The 17,041-nt window shown below is 35.2% G+C and overlaps 3 protein-coding genes across 3 annotated transcripts; 2 read left to right on the top strand and 1 right to left on the bottom strand.

Moving 5' to 3' along the window:
* Positions 1–676: 676 nt before the first annotated feature.
* LOC141619346 (10 kDa chaperonin, mitochondrial-like) lies at positions 677–3,073 on the top strand. Its single transcript, XM_074436369.1, has 3 exons — positions 677–869; positions 2,247–2,386; positions 2,764–3,073. The coding sequence occupies exons 1-3, from the start codon at positions 759–761 to the stop codon at positions 2,810–2,812; spliced, it is 300 nt and encodes a 99-aa protein (XP_074292470.1). The 5' UTR covers positions 677–758; the 3' UTR covers positions 2,813–3,073.
* A 1,051-nt stretch (positions 3,074–4,124) lies between these two features.
* Positions 4,125–7,189, top strand: LOC141621028 (uncharacterized). Its single transcript, XM_074437750.1, has 8 exons — positions 4,125–4,274; positions 4,423–4,490; positions 4,922–5,041; positions 5,943–6,016; positions 6,113–6,167; positions 6,246–6,363; positions 6,468–6,578; positions 7,034–7,189. Exons 1-8 carry the CDS (start codon positions 4,201–4,203, stop codon positions 7,149–7,151), a joined length of 738 nt encoding a protein of 245 aa, XP_074293851.1. The 5' UTR covers positions 4,125–4,200; the 3' UTR covers positions 7,152–7,189.
* A 475-nt stretch (positions 7,190–7,664) lies between these two features.
* Positions 7,665–8,466, bottom strand: LOC141621027 (23 kDa jasmonate-induced protein-like). The gene is made up of 2 exons (XM_074437749.1): positions 8,038–8,466; positions 7,665–7,874 (listed from the first exon to the last, which is right to left on the bottom strand). The coding sequence occupies exons 1-2, from the start codon at positions 8,464–8,466 to the stop codon at positions 7,665–7,667; spliced, it is 639 nt and encodes a 212-aa protein (XP_074293850.1).
* Positions 8,467–17,041: the final 8,575 nt, after the last annotated feature.

The raw sequence follows: 17,041 nt of genomic DNA, 5'->3' as shown, positions 1-17,041 counted from the left end.
ATTGACGCGGTCCGAATGACCTGACGGGAATGCCGAATTGAGAACTTGGGCTTGATCTGTAATCCAAATTGACCCGTTTAAATGTGAGCCGACCTGAAGATTTATTTTTGGAAATACATCGTCCAAGTCCGCTTTGTTAACTGGCTGGACGAAAGGGGCTTAGTGGGCCGTCCTGTCCATGAACAACTCTACATACAGTCCATTATCCTAATCCTTAATAACTTGCAAATGCTTATCCGGTAATGGCTCAAACACGAATTAACCCGACCGACACGACGGGCTTGAGCCGGATATGGGCCGGGCTCACGTTTGATTTTTGGCCCACGGACAAGCGAGTTAGATGGTTTGGGAGGGGTTAGTGGATTGGGCTTTTGTATTTTCTCAAAATGCCTTGTCCGTACCCATTTATTTAGCGAGTGGGATGAGACAGGTTCAATGGACGGGATGACCCATGAACAACTCTAGAGTCTAGACCCAATCAACCCGAATACTTGCAAATCTGAAAGTGATCCGACCAAAACTACCCAATCAACCCGAATTCTTGCAAATCTGAAAGTGATCCGCCCAAAACTACCCAATCAACTCGACTTGATTAACCCGTTTGTCAGGTTTAGCCGTCTAGCTAAAGCCCATACCGACTAGAAGCCATAAGTCTATAACAACCAAACAAAACTCCTCAATAATTCTCAGATAAACCCTAAAAAGACTCATCATTTGCTGTCAAAATCTAGTTTACTGTAATCAAAAGTTAGAGAGAGATGGCAGCAGCAAAGAGATTGATTCCCACTTTAAATCGCATTTTAGTTGAGAAAATCATTGCTCCTTCCAAAACTTCTGCTGGAATCTTGCTTCCTGAATCATCTGCTAAGGTTATTTATAATCTTAATCCTGTTTATGTTTATTTACAAGCAACTTTGATTATGGGTTTCTTCTACACTTTCCGTCTCAATCATTTGTTTACTTTTTTATTCTTTGTGACGGGTATTCCATATCTTAATCGATGGTAAACAAATGATTGGGATGGAGGGAAAACTATGTTATAAAGATTGATTCTTTTGATTTAATGTGGAAATTCTAGTATTAATCTTGTGACTATTTGAATTGTTATGTTCTGATTATTAAAATACTTTCATTATATTTTTTAAAATTCGAGAGTTTGTTGTAAACATGATTGGTAGAGCATCTAGTTACTCCGCTGACTGTAACCCCCCTTTCTCAGATTGCTTAGATGGGGTTTGATTCCGGATGAAATGGGGAGAAAATGCCTAAATTGATTAGGGAATTTTAAATTATGTAGGGAAACTGTAACCTCTTCCCAGATTGCTTAGATGGGGTTTGATGAAATGGGGCGAGAATGCGTAAATTGATTAGGGAATTTTAAATTATGTAGGGAAACTGTAACCCCCTTCCCAGATTGCTTAGATGGGGTTTGATGAAATGGGGCGAGAATGCCTAAATTGATTAGGGAATTTTAAATTATGTAGGGAAACTGTAACCCCCTTCCCAGATTGCTTAGACGGGGTTTGATGAAATGGGGCGATAATGCGTAAATTGATTAGGGAATTTTAAATTATGTAGGGAAATGGTTTGAATGAATGCAGTACTAATTTTAGAATAAGATTTGATTCCTTTAATCTAACTGAAGGTATTGGAAGATGCTTGTTCATATCCTATATTATGCTTTCTTTTCCGGATTTTTCGGCATAAAGTTGGTTTTTAGGCAACTTAGAATATGGGCTTTTTATGTTGTGTTATAAAGTTTGCTTCTTTTGATTTAAATGTGGACGTTCAAGATTAATCTTGTGGTATTTCGTTGTTATGTTGTAAACATTAAAATACTTCTTCCGTTCGGTTCATTTTACTACATTTCTCGAATATGTAAGGGGAATTTGGAATCATATAGTGATTTCGTTGAATGAATGCAGTACTGGTTTTAGAGTAAGGCACTAAGGCTTACTTCCTTTGATCTAGTTGAAGATATTGGAAGTTCGAACATGGGTATTTATATTCATATGCTATTGTAATACTGTATTTTCTTTTCTGGATTTTTCTGCGTAAAGTTTACTGCTTTTGTGATCGTATTATGTGATGCAGAGGTTTATCTATTCTGAAATGATTGCATTCTAGTAATTTTTGTGAAAAGATTGAATCGTGTCATATTCTGGATATCAATGTAGATCCTAAGTACTAGGTTGTGTGATGAAAGAGTTGAATACCTAAATCTGTGTTATTATTAATTGATTCAGCTGAACTCCGGGAAAGTCGTTGCTGTGGGTCCAGGAAGTCGTACTAATGATGGGACGGTGATTGCTGTAAGCCTTAAGGAGGGAGACACTGTTCTATTGCCTGAGTATGGTGGCCAAGAGCTCAAGCTTGAAGATAAAACGTGAGCTCCTTTTCTTTCCAAGTATTTTTGTTGCCTTTTCGACATTTTCTGGTTGCTGATGTATCTGGTGTATATATGCTGTGTTGAGTGCATCTGTGGTTGTGCTCTGATGGCAATTGGGTTTTCGGTTGACATCCAAATATCCAGTGGAGATTAGTCTTCTTAGCATAGTGATTTCAAGTTAGGTTAGTAACACTCATGTATCTCAAGACGAGTTTTTCAATCTCAAGACGAGATTTTCAATCTGTATATATATGCTGTGTTGACTGTTGAGTGCATCCATGCTATCAGTTGCTTCTTGTGGAACGTGATTGACAGTAGTTTCGAGCTATTATTTCTATTGATGATTATATTGCCTTCAAATGTTTTGCCTGCAGATATCATCTTTACAGGGAAGAGGACGTACTCGGAACTCTGCATGACTGATTGTTGATCTTGTGATGGTGGCAATCTCAGCTATATGAGCCTTGATGTTTAGTATGAAGCTACGAATCCTAGATTTGCGGGAAGTTCATTTGTCCGTTGTCTAAAGGGTTATGTTCTTGTTTTGAACCTTGAACTATATTTACTCCTTTGAACCGGGATTGTAGTTTGTTTTGATGGCTCATTTGATCCCTTTGTCGCTTGGTTGACCTCTGGAGGCTACTTTAGCAATATATTTATGAGACGATATTACATTTGAGACCAGCATTCTCCAATCTCTGTTATGAGTTATGACCTATCATGTGTTACTTGGATTCGACAACCGTAAAATGCAGTGATCTGTTTGTTATTGCTCATGAGTAGATCTTGCAATACTAGCCTGTCATTGATTGACTCGATTCACCCGAACATATAGGATTACCTACATAGTTGGTTTTGCTGATGTATCATAGATAGGGTCAGTGCCTTAGTGGTGTTCAAAGGTAGAGGGATGGCAATGACAGGTCGGTCAAAGGGCCGAGGTTGAGTCATGGACCCGCAGACGGTGGTGGGTGCCATGAGACTATCAGAGGAGTGAATTGGTAAAGTACTTCTTATATAGACACACTTACACCCCCTAAATCACAAAAGTGGAGCTCATAAGTTTCCACTAAAAAAACTTCTCCAATTCTTCCATGTTATATCACCTGTCTCATCTTAAAACCCGCATAACTTGAAATTGTAACCCAATTAGTATTCGTCGTCGACAAATACTTGCCAATTAGTATTCCTCGTCGATAAATTCTTAATTATCATCGAAAATTTTGATTAACTACCCAAAACATCCACACAAGCCAAACACTTCAATTAAACTAATCGACAAACCAAATTAACTACCAAAACACCCACACCTGGCAAATGGGTCATCCGGGTCGGGTTTTAGTCGGGCCATTCAGATACGGTCATTTTCGGGTCAATAATTACCGGGTCAGAGCACTCTGGGTTGGATCATTCTAGGTCGTTTGGGTCACTTCGAGTCAACATTTTTCTTAAAATAAGTCAATGAGTCATCCCGGGTCACTTTCGGGTCGGGTTAGCTCAGGTTAAGTTCGGGTCACACTTTTCGGATCTTGTGTCACGCTTATCAGGTCGGGTCATTCGAGTTGGGACAGTTTTATCAGATCTACCCACAACCCAAAAGACTTCAATTAAACTAATCCACAAATCGAAACTAACCGCCGAACCGATTGTTCAAGCAATCAAGCCCAATACAGTTCACTACCCACATAAACATGGGCCAACAAAACCAAACAAAATGAACAAAAGGTGTTTGACTGTTGACTCCATTTTTTCAATTGAATTTCTGAAACAAAGGTAGGTTTTTGACTTGAACAGTCAAAATCTCAGAAAACATGTCAATGGTTAGGGAAGAAGAAGAAGATGATGATATTGTTTGCTTAGATGAATCTTTCTTCATTAATGACGAGTACCCTTTTTCTTCTTTTCTTTTTTTCCAATTTTTTTTAGTTTTTTATTTTTTATTTTTAGTCTAATGATGCTTTGTTAATCAAAGTTTTGTAATTTAATGATGTTTTTTTTTGTTTTTGTTTATCTGTTTCCGTTTGTTTGTGCAGTTATCAATTGACAACATTTACATTTGGGTCTCAAGTTCTTGAGCTCTTCTGCCTGCAGTCAGCTTCAAGTTAGTAACTTTGAAATTACTTGTTCCGTCTCATTCATTTGTTTACCTTTTTTATTCTTTGTGATGGGTATTTTAATCAAACATAGAAAGATGTTTGGGACAAAGGGTGTATCACTCTACCTTGTTTGGATGAGGTTAACTTAGGATATACTGTTTCCGTCTCAGTCATTTGTTTTAACTTTTTTACTCTTTGTGACGGATATTTTAATCAAAAGTAAATAAATGATTGCGAGGGAATCAGTAGTCAGTTATACTCCCTTTGTCGCAATCATCTGTTTGGCTCTTTTATTCTTCGTGAGGGGTATTTTAATCACAGGCAAACAAATAATTGGGACGGAGGGAGTACATGATAATGGGATTAATGAGTTAATCATTTGGTATGTGAATTGGGAAAATGTATGTATACTCATGGGATATGTGTTTTTGGGCAGCTGATTTTGATCTAACAGGTCAATTGGTATGGCCTGGGGCAGTGCTCTTGAATGATTATCTTTCCAAACATGTCGACGAGCTTCGAGGTCTTACTGTCCTTGAGTTGGGTTCTGGTGTTGGTATGACTCTCACTTTTGAATTCAATACGGCTTTTACTTTTCGTTTCAATTGAGCTATATTGGATTGGAACCACATTGAGCTTGTGTTATGACTTATGAGTTATGATCCTTTCGCGAGAGTTTCTTCGTTGATCGAATTTTGATCTTCATATCGGGATATAGGCTGTAATTGTACTAGTCAGGAACAATCTGCATGTTGTATTGTTGTGTTTATACTTCCAAGTATTGAAAGCTGAAGAAATTTTAAATCAAGTTTGGATACCATTGACTGAAATTGCAATCTTTGTAGAACAATCTTATGCAGTCATGTGGATCATGAAACACCCTTAATTGAACACGGTAATTTCACGAAATAACACAACCCTGAAACCATGATGATTACATAGTGGTCTAACCTTAGCTCTCATATTGTGAGGCATTACATATCGTAAAAACCTTACATCCTTATTCCTTTGGGGAGATTAGTTTCTTGTTAATTGAATTTTGATCTTCATTATTCGGATCGAGGCTGTAATTGTACGAGTAGTAAAAGCTGTAGAAATCTTACATCAAATTTGGATACTTTTTTGCTGAAATTGCAATCTTTGTAGAGCAATCTTATGTGGATCGTGAAACACTGTTAATTTGCTAAGTGCAATACCCATTTTTCGGAACTTGAGATTATTTTCTTTCAAAAATGAACACAGTAATTTCAAGAACCAACACAACCCTGGAAACTATGTTGACTACTTAGTGGTCTAACCTTAGCTCTCATATTACATATCGAAAAGTTTTATCTTCCCAAAGATATCACCTTTTAATATGTATAGATAGCCGTCACCATCAGTGTGTTAGGTTAACAATGGATGTTCTTGAAGAGTTGAAGTCGCTTGGGTGACACGTTTCAATTATTGAATTGCAGGTGTTACCGGATTGCTCTGTAGTAGATTTTGCAGTAGAGTTGTAATGACAGACCATAACGATGAAGTTATTAAGGCAAGGTCATGCAATAAACATTTGTAGTTGCAGGCTTGATTTGAGTCTTGCTTGATGGGATGAAAGTTTCTGACCGTTTTTAATGTAATCCTGCAGATTTTGAAGAAAAATATTGAGCATCATGTATCAACTGAAAACTCTACATGCTGCGGTATGAAAAAATAATTGGAAGCTCATTTCGATCTGCAACTAATTGGAAGACTTGATCTGTTTTTCGTATCTCTCTCAGATCTGATAGCTGAGAAACTTGAATGGGGCAGCTCTGACCAGATAAATGCATTGGTGCAGAGATATCCTCGAGGCTTCGACTTAATCCTTGGCGCTGATATTTATATCCTTAGTTTTTGGTATTTAACTCGCGATTTATTATTGACCAATGAAAAGACATTATATACTGTGATTCTTGTTGCTTCTTTTCTCTTATTGATTGAGGGCCTTAACAACTTGTAAGCTTCCAACAATCTAGCATCCCGTTACTCTTTAGTACAGTTGAGCAGCTTCTTCAATTAAGAGGGAAAGGCCTTTCTAAATTCATTCTCGGTTATGTTTCTCGTGCCAAAGTGTAAGTAGCTTATTTGCTTGTCCATATTCTATCACTAATTGTCATGTTTTGATTCAGTAAAACAGTTACATTCATGTATATTACTCCGTATCATCTTAGAAAGGTGTATCTGTATGTATGTACAGTATACTGTGAGAAAACATTGGTCAAAGTTGACATAGTTTGACTTATCGAGTCAAGTAAGGACAATATAAATGGGTTGGAGCTGAATTAATTTCTTTGTTAGGCATTTCCATTCTGTATTATGAAATTTAACTTACGAGTATTATTTACCGACTTTCTGTATTAGGCATTTCAGCTCTGTATTACGAAATATGCTAGGAATTCCAAGATACCTGCTCTTTTTATGTTTTGGCGAACTGAGATTGTTTGCATTGGCTCATTTTGATGGCGCTCAGTAGCTTATAGAACAACACGAGCACTACCCGATACTCATGGTTTCAATATTTATGCAGAATGGACAAGTTGATATGTGATGAAGCAAACCGACATGGTTTATCGATGAAAAAGGTTGCTGAAACCTGTTCAGGAGTTGGAAACTTGCAAACTGTATTTGAAATCGTCCTGCAGTAGCTCTTCGCATGTTATTCGATTGATTATCACAATCTTATGTAGCAACACTCTTGCAAACTGTAAGTCTTACTATTATTTTTCTAAATGAGTTTTCGTAAACTTTTTTTTTATTGTATGCATCATTATTTGTGGTGTGAAGTTGAAGACGGGGAAGAGCAAATTTTTTTAGAGCGCGGAAAATACAACTCAACGAAATATGATAAGAGAATAGAGATAACAGCATACAAAGGTACAACATTGGCAAATGGCACTGGTCAGGCCAGGCCACGCGCTTACAGGGTTACAGCTAAAAAAAAAAGAAAAAGAAAAAAGATGCAGATAACCTAATACAAGGTCGAATCGCCCACAAAGCAAGGATATTTGGGAGTGTATAACACTCTCTGGTGGGTGGTGGGCGACGATTTTATTCAAACATTGAAAAAAACAAAGACGTAAATAAGAGGGATAGGTAGCGATGATGATGGGTCTCTAATATAGATAGAAAAGACCTATGGAATTTTACGGAACAGTTTGTCATTCAAGGGCAGCGATCCTTGTCATGATTGCTTCGCATATAGGATAATCCGTATTTGCAATGGCAGAAAAAATGACGTCTCCGTTGTCTTCGGCCTCATGTGTGAATGTCGAAGCAAGTAGGTTTGTTATGAGGTCATCTCGTGGAGGCTCATCTTCACTAACATCCTTCCTGGAGTAGGTACCTTTTGGACGAATCTCTCCATAGCACTGTAAGCAATTGGAAACAGGTGAAAGTTAATGTTATGAAATGATAGCCCAGAGTATTGTATATCCGGTGGTGACTGGCGAGCGAGACCTGTGTCCTTAAACCTTGACTTACCTCTAATATTTTGTTGTTTTAAAATTTCTCTCACAAAATAAGTAAATGTACCGCATTATACTCATTGGGTCTTAGGATGTGATCCCAAGCAAGCAGCCACTGTCGTGCAGGATACTGGGTTGCTTCGTAGACAACCGTCCCCCTAAAGTTGGTAGAAACCACAAAAGATGCCCATTGACCATTCAGAATTAAGGTCGGGTAGGGAGACACTGAGACTTTCCCATCTCTTTCAAACGCTGCCACTAGTTTCAGCGGACTACCAGTAGCATTGTAGATTAGGCACCTTACGCCCTTCATGGCAGCTTCGTTTGTTTGAATCTTATCAACAAAATCTCGAGCTGCAGTGTCTTTCCCTTCCGCATTCTTCATCTCCAGCGCCACACGAGCTCTGTCTACGGCTTCTATAGGCTTGTCGTGATACTCTGTCATTCCCTTCAATGTTGCATCAGTCACTGGTGTTCCGAACACATTGCATGCCATGACTCACTTCTGCAGTGTATTCAAAGTTTCTAAACTCATAAACACGAGTTATAATCATTCAAAGTTTTCCGGTTCAAAAGAGGAATATTAAAACTAGTTTAAAGTAAAATGGTAATACAAATAATAAAACATGTACAAAAGTATAAAATAGATAAGCATCAATCAATACTATATATTAAATCCAGAAACCAAGGACTTCAATGTAATTAAAGAAAGTTATACAAATTAATTATACTATATAGTTTTAAATCAATAGCATCGTGTGATGAACCCTATTAAGGGATCTCAATGCAAATATTATATAGTTTGGGTTAAAATTAAATTATATAGAAGCTTGGTAATTTTCCTAAACTTTTGTAAGAGACTAAAACATGGTCAATTTCCTAAAAATAAAATAATGAATTGAGATGGTCAGTTTCCTTAAAATAAAATAACTAATTAAGATGGTAAATTTCAAGGAGACTAAGAGAATGAAGATGCTTGGTAATTTTCCTAAATATTTATAGAAGACTGGAAGATGGTCAATTTCCTTAAAATAAAATAATTAATTAGTATAAACATGCACACTTATAGTATTGATTATTATCATCATAAAATTTGTTATTAAACTTTATAGATTATTAGATATCATAAAATTATATATTAAATTTAAAATGTATGCAATTTTATTAAATTTATAGTTTATTATATGTATGGAGATGTTAATTATTTAACATACAAAAATATAATAAGTAGGTTATAAATAATTCAAGTTAGATTCCATAATATATAATATTGCATAATTCTTTCTATTTGATTTAATGCATATATGTAATATATTTATATAAATATATAATCCTCTTAAAATTGCATGCCTAAGTAGTAAAGTAATTTCGTCATTAAAGAAAAGAATTGTAGTAACATTGGATATAGCTTTATATGATAGTAATCACTCATTTGAATAGTAAAAGTAATAATATTATCAACGAGATTAGTGAGAGTGGTAGAAACAACAACGGGGTAGTGAAATAGTAATCAATATTAATGCGACAATAGTGAAAGTAACAATAATTACGACGGAAGTAGTGAAATTATCAACATTAATGCGGCAATAGTGGCAGTAACAATAATTACGGCGGTAGTAGTGAAAATAACAATGATTACGGGCAAGTAGTGAAATGATATTATTATTGTTTCAATAATAAGAGTAAAATATTAATAGCGGGAGTAGTGAATTTGTCTCAAAATTTTTTTCATCGTAATTTTAAGATATGTTATAAAAATATATTAATGATAAATTTATGGGTTATGCAACTTTAAGTAATTTTATTTAATGAAAAAAATTTTAGTGATAAGTAGAGGTAGCCCGGGCGAAGCCGGGCACCAATACTAGTGTTATTAAAAGAGGTACGAAATTAAAGAGCTATATTAAGTTACGATTAATAATAAAAACAAAGCGTCTTGCTTGTGACGGACAATATCCGTCACAATCTGAAGACCTCTCACAATAAAGCAAGTGGGTTGGCAAGTGGGAGGGAAAATGGAGCACCCATACATATTGCCACTTGCATCTTGTGAGAGGGGCACTATCCGTCTTCAGCTTGTGACGGATAGTGCCTGTCTTCAATGAGATTTTGTGTAATAAAAAAGGGTTACGAATAATGTGTAAAGAGGTACAGAAGAAGTATTAGAGGACATGGCAAACCTGTTACAGAGAGAGGCTCCGAATGAGATTCAGTTAGAAGTTGGACTTGCTGATATCTCTTGCTATAAGATTCTTGGAGAATGCTTGGGGTATTTATAGGGGACAGGATCCTCTCCATTACTTTTTGGTCCATTTTCTCTCACAAGGATTATTCTATTATATATTCCACTCTCACCCATTTACCTTTTCTTTCTCAAATAAATCTACAACCATCTGATCGGACCAAGAGTTAATCCGGACCATTGAGAAGTAATGGACCTCCATTTCTTTTTGAGAAATGGAGAGGATCCTTACTTATTTATAGGGGACTCGGGAGGTATCCATGTCTCACACAAAATTATGCTACCTATAAAATAAATCTTCAAACACTCGCATTTTACTCTTACCATTTGTTAAACACTAGTGCCGCACCCAAAAAAAAAAGAAAAATGTTAATTCCTCCTTATACTAAAAAAATAAGAAATTTCCAAACTTTCCTGTATTAATAAATTTGGCTATAATTGAGCTTTTTTTTATATCATATCTGTAATTGAGCTTTTATTATATATCATAGCTGTAAATCTGTAATTGGCGCTGACCTTTCATTATATATTATATCTATGACGAGTACTCTCTTTTTCTTCTTTTCTTTTTTTCCAATTTTTTTTTTTTTAGTCTAATGATGCTTTGTTAATCAAAGATTTGTAATTTAATGATGTTTTTTTTTTATCTGTTTCCGTTTGTTTGTGCAGTTATCAACTAACAACTTTTACATTTGGGTCTCAAGTTCTTGAGCTCTTCTGCTTAGTAGAGATCACTTGTCTCACTTTTATGTCCCATCTCCTTAAGATCTTGACACATCACACTTGAATTAATAAAAATGGTAATATTATATCATAAAGTGCTGATGTGTCATTAGGAGAAGTAATGAGACACAAGATGAGACATGAAATTGGATAGAGGATCCGCTCTGACCATTTACTGTTTTTTCTTTTGAGAGAGAAAAAGCCCTCAAGGGCATTAGTTCATTAAGGACAAATCAAATAGTACAGCAACATTCGTCATCGGCGGTAGCATATCCGACCAAACAGTTTTACCAACAGTCTTAGGAAAAGCATGCGCTAAATCACGAGCCACACAATTGTTAATACGACTCGCATGAGACCAAACAACTGAACAAAAACCATTACAAAGCAAAAAAAAAATCTCATCAAACACCATCGAAAGCATGCTTTTTCCTTCCCGTCTTTCCTTTAACACATCAATGAACAGCAAACAATAACTCTCCACCAATTCTTCTTAGATGCCTCATCGCATCGATTCTTGTATACCATCCAACATAGCCCTCGTCTCCGCCATCTAAGGTTCCTAACATTGCTCCCGAATAATGGATACTTCCCAGGCCACTTCCCTTCCCCTATCTCATTACGGCAAACCAACTCCATCCCTACTCCCTCTCCCTCATTACCCCCGCATCCACATTTATTTTCACAAAACCACCCGGCGCTGCTTTCCATCCTTCGCTGCCACTCTTTCATCCGCCTTCGCCTCTCACGCCCTTCTTTTGCTGCCGGCCTCAGCAACCTCAGCTAGCTCACTCAACACGTCCCAAACCCTCCGCACAATCTTATCCGGGTCCACATCCACGCCATCAAAGATCACTTTATTTCTATGCTCCCATTAAGCCCAACACTCCACCATAAACTTCCCGTACTTCTCCGTTCCAATATCCTTCCACCGAGTTTCAATCCAATCTCTCAACCCACACCACTCCCCCTCCGTCGCACATTTCATCCTCAACCTCTCCCGACCCAAACCCATCTCGCAACCTTACAATACCAAAACAAATGAAGACTCGATTGAAAAGACAGAGCAAAAAGGATACAAAGAAGACTCAAGTCCTACTTGATCGACGATATTGTCTTTGGTTGTCGGCGCTTCATAACACAGTTGCCAGAAGAATAGTTTGATACGGGAACAAACCGAAACTTTCAGGGTCGATTCGAAAGCCATTTCTCCTTATCCCAATCTGAAGTTGCGCCCATATTTCCCACATTCCCCGCCAACCGTTTGTAAGCCGTCTTCACCGTGTATGCACCATCCCGCTCCATCCCCCAATAATACCACCTATCCCTAGGCCGATTAAGACTTAGCCGAATATTGCTCACTCTTTCTTTCTCAAAACCCAGAAACACCTCATTTAATTCCCCCTTGTTCTACCCTACCACATTTAGTTCCATAAGATCAACAACCAACAAATTCTCGCTCCCCGTCAAACATGGTGAAATAACCCTTCCCGTTTGTGTCCCCGGTATCCAAGCATGTCCCCAGTATCCAAGCATATCCCCACACCTTCGTATCCCTCCCGCCACCTATGCGCACCTATGCGCCTTCGTAATCCCCGCTCCAACACTAGCCTAGCCTCCACAAAACCCCACCAAGTATAGCTTGGCCGGGTTATTACCCATCGTGGCTATCATAAACTCGTCACTAGGATGGTATTTCACCTTTATAATTCTTGCCCATAAGCTGTCGGGTTTAGTTAACAAGCGCCACACTTGTTTCCAAAGCAACTCAAGGTTGAACAAGCTAAAATCACGGAACCCCAATCCTCCTTCACACTTCGGACGACATAACTTAGACCAAGCCACACACGAAATCCCCCTACGCCCCTCTCCATGCCCCCACCAAAACCGAGAAACCATCTATCGAAGCTCATCTAAAAAATGCGTCGGAATTTTAAACACTTTGTTCACATAGGTTGAGAGTGAATTGACAATTACCTTTCTAAGAACCTCCCTCTACCCGCCTTAGATAAAATTTTCCAGCGTCAATCATGTAATATTTTTCTAAGCTTGTCACATAGAATATCAGTAATCATCTTCTTTGACCTTCTAATAGCCGTAGGTAGTCCTAAATATCTGCCCTACTCCTTCACTTCAGTTACCCCAAGACAACTAGCCACTCGGTTCCTATTTTGTCTCATAACTAGTCTTAAACCCGTGCAAATTGCACGGGTAGGTTATTTGGGTTTTGTTAGTATAAAGTTATAAATTTTATAGTAATTAATTATCTTTTTTAAGTTGAATGTATTTGTAAATAAAGTTTTAAAATAAAGAATTAAAATATTTCTACTTTTTTAAAACAATTTTAATACTCCAAATGTAATAATTAAGTATAAAGTCATTCTCTTGTAGTTGTTGTTGTCTTCGTCGTCGCAATTGGCTAAATAGTTGTCATAGTATGATATATTATTCTCTTCTAGTTAATAACGACTTTATAAAAAAAAAACTCGACTTATATAAAAAACCAATTTTTTAAAATTTTAGATAATACAGTTGTTAGTTAGTGAAACATGATAAAATAAAAATTGTGACCCGTTTACGTGTAAAATAGTTTAGTCGAATTGTTAAATAAACCCGTGATATTGTCACATAAATATATACTTCGTAATAGCTAAACAGTTAATAATAACGTTTATATTTTAAATATTTTATCAATATAAGATGCCCTATCAATAAAATGTTATTTTTTTTACCAATTAGTCTCATTGTAGATGGGTAGTCAAATATGTCACCACTTTCATAATAAGACAACCCTCGTCATCCCACTTGTTGTTACTTGTTGTTTGTCTTATTCTGAAAGTGATGAAATATTTGACCCATCTACAGCTTGACGGATAGTGTCCGTCTAAAATGAGATTTTGTGATTTTTTATATAACAAACATAAAATGTCACAATTTGCCACATTAGCTATATAATTATTGCTTTATAATATATAAATATGAGATATTTCATTAAGAGTATACGCTCTTTATAAAGTTATGCATTTTGGACTATATACAAAAATCCGATGTACTTACTCTAATAATTTCATAAAAATTGCACAACGTAAGAACATAGGATGATATATTCTTTACCGACTTGTATAAAATCAATGTAAAGACTTTTGCAATTACTTCCTCTGTATCTGTTTTTTTTTATGAATAATTTGATCATCTACACTCGATTTGGTCCAATTATCATCAAATAAATGGTCGTCATTTTCTTTGTGCCAAATCAAAGTTAAACAAACAAATGACCGAAATACAGGGAATAATGGTCAAAGCCCATGTGTTTCTAGTAGGACCATACTCAAAGCCGTGTAAAAGGTGGCACTTGGCTATATTTGAGGAAATGACATTTGAGCAAAATGCAACTACTATGAAATCCACCTCATGCCATATATTATCACAAATTCTCAGAAATCTTTTATCCCACTCAATTCCACTTTCGCCGTTCGTACCCAATCTGGCCTCCTAACTCTCATCCTTTATTAGCTTGTTTTTCTTATCTTCATATACAAAGAGAACATTATCTGTGTATTTATCACCATTTTCTGTATTTATGCTCCTGAAATTTTTATTTGAAACCATTTTTTCCAAAAAAATACAAAGTTTTATGCTAGTTTTTACGAATTCTCTCTTTTTTTCCGTTTTATGTATACACATTTTAAAACTTATTTTATAGAGTATATATATGTAAATGTTTGTTCTTAACATTTTCAAGTTTGTAAAAATAGTCATTATTTTTAACTTGTTTGTTTCCATTTTTAATTCGTTTTTCTCTTTTCTCATTTTATAAATCATTTTTCTCTTTTTATATTAGTTCAGAGTTGTATTTATTAATAGTATTAACATTTTTGCAATCAGTTTAATAGTATTCCTTTGTTAATTAATCTCACTTCTCCGTCTCTCATCATTTTTCTCGTTTTTCTTTTTTTTTGAAATCTTCAGATTAATTTCATAATGAAATTATACTGTATTTATGATTTTTTTACTTGTATATTCCATATTAAATTTGTAATTTGATGTTTTTTAGTTGTTGATTTTTTTTTTTTTAATATTGTTATATTATATATGATCAAATTAACAGTAAAGAGTAATTGTAATTATTTTAATAAAGCTAAGCAATTCACATTAATCATAATTTACGATTTAGACCCATCTAATAGGCAGATTGTTGTATATATAAAGATTGATTCATGGAATTAGATGATGATTCTTGAAATTAAATTTTATAAAATTTAATTTATGAAATGTGATCCAACTGAACATTTGATTAAGAGCATTAGAGGAAGCAATAATCATGATGCACAATTAATTTGTACCTAGAACGTGGGGAGTGAATTTAGGAAATAAAGAATTTCTTTTGACTTGCTGACTTTCAACCACAGAGCGACACGTAGACTCTGTGGTTGTTCGTTTAATAAATAGGATTTACTATTTTTTAATTAACTATTTATGTAGTTAATTTTTTTTTTCTTCAAATTAAAATATAAGAATGAAACGTGAAAGATTAGTAAACTATTAGTTCAAAATCTATAAATTATACACTAAAAACTCCCTCTTATTTTTAACCTTTTTTTTTCAATTTGACTTTTTGGTCAAGATTTTAATATTTTGACCTTAGATAATATGGATAATGAATTTTCATTATTAGAATTCGAGAGGGGGGAAAGCATTAAGGTAATCATAGTATTATTGATAATAATCGTTCGTCGCAATTATAATAAGAGATCAACGATTTATATAGCATTCGACATAACCTAAATCTCTTTTATAAAATGATATGAAATATATACTTTGATGAAAGCATTTTTGACCACGAATCTAATTATATTATCTTCATAATTTTTATAACGAGATTTTTTTGCCAAATTAGGTCTTGCTCGAAAAAGCCTAATTTCACGAGAAAAAAAGTCATTACAATAATGTGAGAATATTTATAAAATGAAATTATTAGCTTTAGGTATAAAAAAATTTATTTTCATTATAATACATATTTCATGACATTTTCACTTGATTAGTTTGAGATCAATTTTTTTCTAAAATTGAAATATAATGAGATGAATTATGAAAAATTTTAAGGTGTTAATTTAAAATTTATAAATAATCCTTCAAAATGTTATACTTTTATATACCGCACATATATTGGACGAAATTTAAACTAGTGCCCTATTAAAAAAAAATAGGTGGTTTATAAGAAGAAAAAAGAAAAAAGTTCATTTGTGAAACATAAGGGCATTCACAATAGAGGTTTGTCAACAAAGCTTTGTATACTTTTTAGAGGTTTATGTACAAACCCTCTATTGTTGCAAAATGATGAACCGGTTTGTTCATGCAAATACTTCTAATATATGCAAATGGTTTGTGGAAAGAGGTAAGAGAGATGGTGGATCCCTTGTATAAACCTTAAAAAGCTTTCTTATTGTTGGTAAGAGGTTTGTTGTAAAAAAGTTTGTGTTCTTGATGATTTGGCATTTGACAAACCTCAAAATGGGTTCATCTATTGTGGATGCCCTAAGGTCCAACAAAAAAACATAATAATGCATGAGAGTAGCCGAGTGGATGACACTTTTCCCTAAGATCTTATCTTTTTGCATTTGGGTTACTTAAACTGCAATTTGTATCCTTTTTATTACTTTTTCTCTATTACCTCTCTAATACACTCTTATTCTAATATATTTTCTCTCTCCATTCATTTAAACATTACTTTTATGAAATAATTACAACCACTAGATCGTCTTAAGATTTAATCTGCACCGTTTAAAAGTAATGGATATCCATTTCTTTTCAAGTAATGGAGCGAATCCGACCGCTTAAAATGGTACTGTAATACTTATTATTTTCCGTCTGACTGATATCACACGAGTATTCCCGAGTATTCGAAGTTAATTAGCTTGGAATCTTACAAAACGACCTCTGGGACCGACGACCAGAATGTCCAATATCATCTCCGTGGACCAAAACGTCACATCTTCCATGCACCTCTAGAACCATATTATCACATACTCCCTCCATTCAACTCCACAAGGCCCTTTTCTATTTTACACACTATTCAGAAGTAAGCATTCACTATCAATTTTCTCTC

This window comes from Silene latifolia, chromosome X (assembly GCF_048544455.1).
Source record: "Silene latifolia isolate original U9 population chromosome X, ASM4854445v1, whole genome shotgun sequence".
In the NCBI taxonomy this organism is placed as follows: domain Eukaryota; kingdom Viridiplantae; phylum Streptophyta; class Magnoliopsida; order Caryophyllales; family Caryophyllaceae; genus Silene; species Silene latifolia.
The sequence above is the reverse complement of the archived record's forward strand: the minus strand, read 5'-3'. Positions and strand labels throughout refer to the sequence as shown.